A 10007-nucleotide genomic window follows, 5' to 3' on the forward strand; every position below is an offset into this window, starting at 1 on the left:
TCAAAATTGTGAAGACCAAATAAGATAATATACATAAAAACACTTTAAAATTATGACACACTATAAAAATTTCACTACTGAGCTTATTTTCACTATGTAGTTGCCACATATACCTGTTTTCTAGGCCCTCTGGACTCACCAGACTGCTGTCACCACCCCATTTACATGGCTGCCGTGAGATTAACGTTGTCCCAGACCCCTAACAGCATGAGCCTAGCCTGGAACTGCCCTTCAGCTTGCTGGGAGCAAGCTGCTTTTTGTTGTTGATGGCAGAGCGGGGTTTTTAGTATTTTCTTCCTTGTTATTATAAAGAAAATCCTTTCAAAAATAATGCATGTGGTAATCACAGAAGTGAAGTTCCAAAAAAAACAAAACTGTATGAGACTCATCTTTATTTAATTTGGCACTGTTCTAATAAAGCTAAAACTGTGGTTCATGGTCTTGACAGCTGCCTCATCCAGAAGGAAACAAAAGGAAAGAAAAAAAGAGACACAGATGAATTCAAATTCCTTTGATCTGGGTCCTAACTCTAAAGGGACCCCAGATAAATCAATGAGTCAGAGAAAGAGCAGTAAGATGTAACCCAGAATACTGATGACAACAGCTGTCTGTCTGCCTACCTGTCTTCTGAGATCATCATCAAGGTATGAGGTCATCACCCAGGCCAGAGAAGGCAGGGCAAGAAGGAGGTCCACCAGAGAACCACGGGGCCCATAGCATCTGACTTCACTTCTCAGAGGCAGGAGGTGGACACTGGTTTTTATCTCTACCTCTTAAGATGTGAGTCAGTCTGAGTAGCGATAAAAACCTGCAATGGAAAAACTCAAAAGAAAACCAAGATCTCTGGGGGAAATTATAAATAACCTCATACATCAAAGGTCTCTGATGGTTCCTTTGTAAGTACGTTATAGCAGAAAGAGCACTGCAATGGGGGTAAAGAAATGAATTTTCCTTGCATCTCTGCTACTAATTAATTGACTTCAGGAAATAAAACCTCAACAGGCCAATTTCCTCATCTTAAATAAAGGAGAGGACAAGAAAATACCTAAGATTTCCTTCAAGCTCTAAAATTTCTTGAATATAAACAAAAACATAATTCTTAAAAGCCCATATTAATATTAGACTATCAGTAGACCCAAAAGGTAGTTACTATGGAAGGTTCTGGAGTTTTTCACTATCTCTGTAGACCTCTGAGTGATGTGAACCCAGAGGGCCCTTCCTTAAATAATTAACACATCACCAAAAAGGGCAAAAACTGACTGCCCATCATCTTCCTTCAACCTTAATTTTTATGAATTACTACTTCTCTCTCTCCAGCCCATACTATTATAAAATATACAGGTCAGAGGTAAACTGTAATTATCAGGGAACTAAAATTTAAATAATTATGCAGGAATTAAGTATACAGACATCAAGGGATGAGAGAATAAGCGGACTGAGGAAAGAATTTTATTAATTATTAATTACTTAATATTTTTGAATGGCAACATGTATGTGGTACAAACATAAAAAATTTTAAAGGCATAAACTAACAACAGTTTTCTAATGAACAAATCGAAGAGGGTACTTAGAGGACTTCAGTGTATATTATGCTGTATTTGTTAGGTTGGATAATGTCTCCATGGGTTTGTGTACACTATATACTGTTGTAAAATGTATTCTATATATTCTTTCACAATTACCGGCTATTCCATAAGCATAATGAACTTAAAAGAACAAAAAGTCTCTTCCATTCCTATCACCCAACTCTCCATTCCCCTTCCCTGAGGCAGCCACTGTTAGTTTCTTACAGTCCTTCCAGAGAGACCCTACACATTAACTAGAGTGGAGAGACGGAAAGAACAAACCAGCTCCCTAACTGTGCCTCATTAAGATCAGGTGTGTGACATGTGACCAAAACAAACCTAGGAAACTGCTTCAATCCTTTTCTCTACTGGGGAACTATGACCCAATGTTGCAGAGTTATAAACTAATAAGACTGCACGGACTGGATGCAGGGACATGGCCTGCCCAGCCAAAGCCTTACAAAGCTCTCAAGAACCCAGCATTCTTTTGTTCTAAAATACACCAGTCAATGCTGTGCCCCAATATTCCTCTAACCTTAGCTTCAGAAATCCCAAATGTCCATCTCAGATAATTAGTTTTCTAATCACTATGATCTAGATAGGTTTCCACAGTGGCAACAGATGCTTTAATCCCCTAATTGTGGCTTGCTCAGAAGATCAGGACACTTAGATTTAGCAGTACACATCACAGGAGGACAGACAGGGCACACTGCACATCCTGAGATGTGGAAGAACTTCAGTTCTGAAAGCCATGCTTTCAAGTGCACATGCTTTGGGCAAGACCTGGCTAACATACAGGACAATGGTTAAAGGATTCATGTCGTCATACTAGAACAGATCTTAAAATACTTCTATAAAATCTTGATTTAAAAGGTTTACACCTATTTTCTAGGGGAAGTATGCCACACCAGATTTCTTCATTCATTAAAACACACACACACACACAAACTGAGTGTCTACCTTGGGCCAATGTCAGAAGCCAATATACAGATGAATATACTGCCTTTGAAAAGCTAATAATCTAATTAGGAAGACATAGAAAATGATAAATAGTCTGCATTGTAAAGGTGGTGCTGCAGGAACAGAGAGAAGGGAGGGCTGATTCTATCCAGAGAAGTCTCACAGAAAGGCAGCATCTGAACTGGATCTCAAAGGGTCAGAAAGAGACCACCAGCAGTGAGGAGGATGAAAGACTTTACGTGCAAGTATACCTCACCCAAATCTCCAAGCTCCAAACACTAAGTGAAAACTGTTAATAAATACACAATACACCCTGGAACGCTGCTATAATACTCAGTACCTTTAGTTTAGAGTAAAGACCTTCCATCTTGTATCTTGCCTAAAGGGGTTTCATTGCTTTAAAAATTTCATTAAATAGTAGTTTCCCCTATAAAGCACATATTCATAGAGATCCAAATACTTTATTGCTGGAAAACCTACAGCTCACACAGATAGTCTAAATGTCTTGATGCCTTGCCTTTTTGGGGGAGGCAGGGTAATTTGGTTTACTTATTTATTTTTCTTTCCTTTTTTTTTTAAATGGAGGTATTGGGACTTTTTAGAAGGAATGGTAGGCTTTTTAAAATTAAGGCTTCAAAAGAGATGCTTTTTTTTTAATTGAAGAGATGTCTCTTCATTTCATATCATAGAGATAGCTGTCATCTACTATTACAATCCAGTGTAATGGTTGTAGCTTCAGAAGAAAACAATAGCAATTTTACAAAACAACACAGTATTAAAGTTTCTGAATATTTAGGAACCACAAGTACTAGAGAAATCAGTTTGCTACTGTTTCAGTTTCTCTACTTTTATGAACATATGCAAAAAAAAAAAAAAAAAAGAGGTACATACGTCTACTATACATGCTATTCTCTGCAGACCTTTCATTCTACCTGTAGCTGCCACCCTTGTCAATTTCATCCATCCTTGTCTTACCTACTATTATCCTTTGAAAGTTTTATGAAGTAGCTGGTCCAACAGATGGGCAGCTAGCCCTACCCAACATATGTCATAGGAAAAGTAAGATAAGGATAGATAAAGTAAGTCCCTTTCCTTTACTCAGCTAGAAACAGTAAGACTCCCCTTAAAGGAAAGCAAATAGTCTTAACCGTTATTAAGAAAAGTTACCGGACTGGGATGATCTGTAAGTAATAACATAATCAAAGAATGGAGAGGGAATTCAAATGATAACTTCTACTTCCTAAAATAAAATATGGACTTGCCCACATACAGCGCACAACTAGAATACAGAGCAGGGAAAAAAATCCAAGTCAGTTTAACTGGGAACTATTTCATCAAAGACAGATGGGAAACATTCAGATAAGCATCATCTTGTTTAAGAACACAAAGATCTGTGGGAGGAAAAGGAAAGGCAACCTGGAATGCACAGCATATATGAACAGAAAGAACTAATAAATGACTCATCATGATCTTATTTGTAAAACCAGAAAGAACAGTAGTAATATCTCTCCTTTTTGTCCCCATCCTGTCCATAAAGTGTAACCTGATAGTATCTGATCCTGGCTTCAGATGGATATCTGTGTCTTTCAACATACTATCTAAGCGCTCCCTGAGGAGAACAGTGAGACCAGTTCTACCAGAGACAGTATCTGCCAGAACCAAGGAGTCTAATTTTCCTTTGAGTGAAGGTCAGTGGATGGGAAGAGGTCCCCAAATGCCACTTGTATGAATCTTTCAAGATATGCTCTGAAATAGGAAAACACTACAGACTACATTTTAGCAGAAGTCTAAAAATAACGAAAGAACATTCCCTATTTTTAGATATCTAACTTAGAAGCTTAAGAGCACTAAAAGTGAAAGAAATCATTAAAAACAAAGTGGAATTTTAAAATGTTTTAAGACACTTTTGAATTAGGAAGACTGTTTTTAAGAGAGAGAATTTCTAAAATTCTGCACTCTTTCTGTTGATTGCCTCCTTGCTCAAACTTCCCCATCTTTAAAACTTAGAGTCCCAATCTTTCATGTTATCAAGAACATTTCCAAAGAACCAAAAGATGACACAGAAAGGTTTACCGCAAAAGAGAAAGAACAGCTGGCTGGGGCATTATGCTGTACACCAGAAACTGACAGGCTGTAACTGATTATACTTCAATTTTTTAAAAATCAATGAAAAAAAATTAAAAACTTAAAGGAAAAAAGAGAAAGAATAGCTAAGAAAAAATTTTAAGGCATGCTTTCACAAAGAGACAAAGAAAAGCATAGATTAGTGATTAAAGACAGTACTATATAAAACAGCAAAAGCAATTTAAGTATCCTTCATTAAAAGCAGCACCATGGACTAACAAAATACTTCATTAAAGAAGGCAAATAGTTTTTTTCTCACATATGTCTTCTCATCGAACAGTCTTAAGATCAGTAAGCATCTAATTCAAAGCTGTGTCTGAATATCTAGAAGTTGCCATTAGGAAAAAAATATTAATAGTTTTTACAATAAAAACCTGAAAATGCAGTACATTTACTGGACAATTTATGTTTACCCTCCATCTTCCTCCCCATCTCTATCCAAACCTCATACAAAGATGCCCAACATTTTTTAAGAAACCTATGGCAAATAGGATTTGCAGGAAATATGGGAATTACCGGACTGTACTGCCATCATTAACATCTCAGGTTCCAGTAGCGTCATGACAGATTCTTCTCAGAAACAACAGCCCACAAATATGAGGAAAAAATTCAAAGTCACAGAAGAAAGATGTTGTCTTCAGAGGCTACCGAAGCTTTCATAAATTCAATCTCATGCCTCACGCTCAAATCGGGCTGTGAGAACTCACTCCCCTGCATAAAGTACAGTTACCAATTTATCCACCCTTCAGGCAAGTCAAGATGGCACAGAATTGAATTGCTGCCGACAGGAAACCAAAAAGCACTCAAGTCAAGACATACGAAGTGTGGTTAGAACAGTGAGTGAGCTCCTCCCCTTGCTATTCGTCTCTGGGGGGAAGGGAGAGACATACAGAAAGAGACCTTCAGAAAACTGATCCACTGCTTTCTTCCCCTTCTCTTTTCAGGAAGAGGTTTTGTTCAAAAGCTTAGTATAAGGGACTCTGCTGCTAATGCAGTTTACAGCAACAGATTAAACACGACCCAAACAACTCAATCTTGTGAAAGACAGAGCCCTACTGCTAACCCATTAATGGGAGGTGGGGATGGGGATTAGGCACATATAAACACATAAATACAAAGAAATACGTATGGTGAATTAGTTTCAGAAAAAGACTTCCAATGGCTTTTTTATCTGTGATATTTATAAATAACAGGCTAAGGAAGTTGAATATTTAACTACAGAAGCACAAATATTTCTCCACCCCCACTCCAATTAAAATATCTGTTTCAAAAAGTCATCCGAAACATTCCGGAGCTATAATCTGTCTTTCAGATCTGCCAACCCCCTAAAGAGAACTCCTTACTTGTGCCTGTGTAAGACATGAGACCTGAGAATAGGCAGTTTCATGGTGCTACCTGACTTTTCTAAAATGCTTTATGATCTTGCTGGATGTTTGGAATACATAAGACGACAGTTTCAATATATAAGAATTTTCCTTTCCTGATAAAGAAACTTCAATCCTTTGTCCACTAACACAGAGCAGGATCTTCTGAATAAAAACAAACACGGACACTTTACCTTCCATTGCAAAAACAAATTAAAATCCTTTCAAACTACAGCAATTTTCACTTATCCAAAATTAAGGACTTATTCATTCCCTCCACAGTACTTTTCACTGATATTCATAATAAAGATATTAAGATGCCTTTTAGCATATTTGATTGACTTTTAAATAGCTGAAAACTGGAAATCCATTTTTGGTATGTTTAGCTAGAATTCCTCAGTCTTTCTGGTTAAGTAGCAGCCTGTATCTTGAAAGCCTACTGGGCAAACTCAGCCCAGCAAATGCCTTAATGCTTACATAGTCAAACAAATGACAAATGAAAGCACTAAGAGACCTTAAAAGAGAAAATCGTCTCAGAATGATTGAGGGCAACATTCTGTTATTAGAAAAGAGAAGGCAGTGCAGATCTGGGGTAGGGCAGATTCTGTGGAGGAGAGAGAAATTTCCTTTCTCTCTCACTCCAAGAACATCATGTTTAAAGGAAAAGCCAGAAAAGCTCTATATAGAACTGTGGGAATGACTCAACAGGCAACGAACGGAGTGGCAGCCAGTGTGGGCTAAATGCTGCTCTGGGCAGACAGAAGCATTCTCACCAGCCCCTTCGTGCAACCAAGCTCTCAAACTGTCTTATGAAAAATGGGTAAATTTCAACCCTCAGACTATGCGATAGTCTGGTCAGAGGTTACCAACGAGAGGAAAAGCATCTCTAAAAGCTTGAGTCATTCCTTTGTCCATATGTGGGTTGTACAATTTGCTGTGTGAGGGTTTTTCAAATGAAACAAGTTCTCACAGTTCTGTATTTATAGGAAAATAAATACAAATTATAAGATTCCTGCATGGAAGATGGAAGGAAGGGCAGAAGACTGTTTCCCTCCTGCCAAAACATTTCTCTTCACTGTAGAAGAGTGCTCAGAATGCCGCAACTGTCAATATCCCAGCTGCACAGAGATACAGTACTGATAATCATGTGGTGATAGTAGCATTAACACATCACATTTCAACTGGTTTAACTTTTTCACAGCAATTCCATACCTATTATTTCACGTGCAGTTTAGGATAAAAGGAACTAGAAAAAGAAAAATAATTTTTAAAACAGAAGATCCAAAAAATTAATCTTAAAAAAAGAAACAATAAATAACATAATCTGCCTACTGCTAAGATTCTGCATTTATCCTGAAGAGTATCAGCTCAACAACAGACTCACTGTGAATACTGGATTTAAAACAGATTTCACAATTTCAAAAGTCTGAACTCTTATGGCAGTTTCAGAGTTCACTAATCTTTGTGCAAATTAGCAAAATTTCATAGAGAGAGAACTTAAGCAAACTTTGAAAAGGTCTCTGCACAAGTGAACATGATTTTCAAGTTGAGGGCACCAAGGGAATGAAGGGTGATGATCTTAATTTCCAATAAAATAAAAGCTCTTTTGCCTTTAATCATAACTCTAGCTAATTAACACAAATTTAATACTATCTACAGTCTCTATTAATCCACTCCAAAGGGATGTAACAACTGCAGGATATTAATATAGTTTATTCATAAAGTTTTCCCACCCTGCACTGGCTCCCCAAAGGTCTTTAATGTGCATAGTAAAGAGGAACTAGACAAGTTCATATACTACATGACCTTCCTACTGGATTTGTCATAGTTTCCCTAATCTTAAAACTTCCTATTTCCTTGATTTTCTTTAAAAATCCTACTTTCCTGCCTCTCTGACCTTTCCTCTCAAAATCCTAAATGGCTCCTCTTTCTCTGCTCCTCTCAGGGGCACCCCCTTCCTTTCTTCCTCTACATAGTCTCCCTGGGCAATCTCATCCTTTCTTAAGGTTAACTACCACCTACTTACTGATGCTTATCTAGCTCTGTCTTTACTTGTAAGCTACCAACTATGGATCTCTACCTGGCTTGGCTATCCCTAAATTCAGTGTGTACAAAAGCAAACTTCCAATTTCATCACTCTGCACCAACCCCTCAAGATACGTTGATTCCATTTGTCCCATCTTAGGTAACAGTACTGCGGTCCTAAACTATAAACTTAGACTACCCTTCCTCCAACCCCAAACATCTAAGTATAACTAATTATCTTATAACTTCTTCCTCAAATCCATCCTTTTTGTTCCATCCCTACAACCAATGCTTTATTTTAGGTCCCCAATTTTTTATTTCTTGCCTGGAGTATAATAACAGGTTTTTAAAAACATTATAGAGAAGTTCAAACATACACAAAGGTAGAAAGAATGGCATAATAAACAGCTAATGTACCCCGACACTTAGTTCAAAATTTATCAATACATGCCAGCTCCCCCAGCACCCAGCCAATATCAGACCACTCTGGAGCAAATTCTAGGCATCATCTAATTTCATCTTTATTCTGTATATCCAAAAGATAATAATTATTTTCCTAACATAACTACAATACCATTACCACATCTAGAGTTTTAAAAATTCCTCAATATCATCAACTATCCAATAGATGTTCAAATGTCCCCTACTGTCTTATAAATTTTTTAAAGTTGATTTATTCAAATCAGAGTCCAAAAAGGACAACACATCACATTTCATTGATGTGTCTCTTTTAATCTACAGATTCCCACTTCCTCTTTTATTTTCTTGTGGTTTATTTTTTGAAAATAACCAGATTGTTTTCCCACATTTTGGATTTTGCTAACCATATCACAACTGGTGTCATTTAACATGCTGCTCCATCCTCTATATTTCCAGTAAATTAGGAGTTAGATACAGAGTCGTGATCCAATTCATGTTTTTCACCAGAGTATTTCACAGGTGGTAGCATGTACTTCAACAATAGCTTCTTACCTGTGCTCCTTCTCTCCAGCCTTGCCTTAACTAAACTTATCAACTGATTCTTATTCATCCTTCAAAACTCAGTTGAAGTGCTGTGTTCTCTAGAAAGCCTTCCCTGATCACACCCTCTATGGATATGCTAAATACCCTCTTTGATGCGCCCCCAGAATCTGTGCCCACCTCCATTACTGCTCTTACCACATAGCTTATTGCCTCTGTATTAACAGGTCTGTCAGTGTCTGACATGTGACAGCACTCATAAATGTACGCCAAATGGAAAGAAAAGCCCTATGTATCGCAGAAAATTCTAACATTATGGGAAAAGTTCATAACAACAAAAGAATCCCTTCCTACCCAGAAAAGGCTGCTACTATTTTCATTAGAACACATGCTGAAGGTATTATTATATAGAAAACTAGATGAGGCAGACTAGAATTACCCACAGGACTGAAGTACAGGGTTCGCATGAATAAGGACACCCACAACTGTAACCTCAGGAATATTAAATGCTAATGACAATGAAAATGCTCAAACTGTAGGGGATGAGTAGAAGAAACCAGAGAAACAAGACAGCCTGGCTCACCTAACAAAACAGGCAATCCTTTAAGCATTGAAAGCAGTCAACTTCGCTAACAACTGATACCAATTCCTAGGATAGAATATAGTATAGACAGGTACACACAAAATTAAAAATGCCTTTTTGTGATCTCTGTGGGATTTCAGAACACAGAAATGTAATCCTATTCCCACGTTCGTTTCTGATTTGGGTTCTTACAAGTGCATGCAGAAGTTTACTGAGGTTCAGCTCTACAAAGATGTAATTATCACACTGAAATTTTACAGGTCTCAACCAGTAAAGTCTCTCCCCCAGACACATGGTGTTGGGCAAAGTGAAAACACCTAAAAGATAACAGAACCCAGCAGGCAGGCAAGTTGTTACAGGTCCTGGGCAGCTTCCATTTCCTGTGACCACAACCTTACTGATGAAAAACCCAGTCAAGACCTGCAA

The 10007-nt window shown here is 37.6% G+C and overlaps 1 protein-coding gene across 1 annotated transcript in view; it reads right to left on the bottom strand.

Annotated features, from left to right (window-relative positions):
* The window catches only part of MRTFA (myocardin related transcription factor A), a 91315-nt gene extending 85859 nt beyond the window's left edge, over positions 1 to 5456 (bottom strand). The window contains exon 1 of the mRNA XM_032492300.1: positions 5166 to 5456. Within this exon, the coding sequence (XP_032348191.1) occupies positions 5166 to 5211 (46 nt within the window). The 5' untranslated portion in view covers positions 5212 to 5456. The remainder of the gene's footprint in view (positions 1 to 5165) is intronic.
* Positions 5457 to 10007: the final 4551 nt, after the last annotated feature.

Source organism: Camelus ferus, chromosome 12 (assembly GCF_009834535.1).
Source record: "Camelus ferus isolate YT-003-E chromosome 12, BCGSAC_Cfer_1.0, whole genome shotgun sequence".
Lineage (NCBI taxonomy): Eukaryota > Metazoa > Chordata > Mammalia > Artiodactyla > Camelidae > Camelus > Camelus ferus.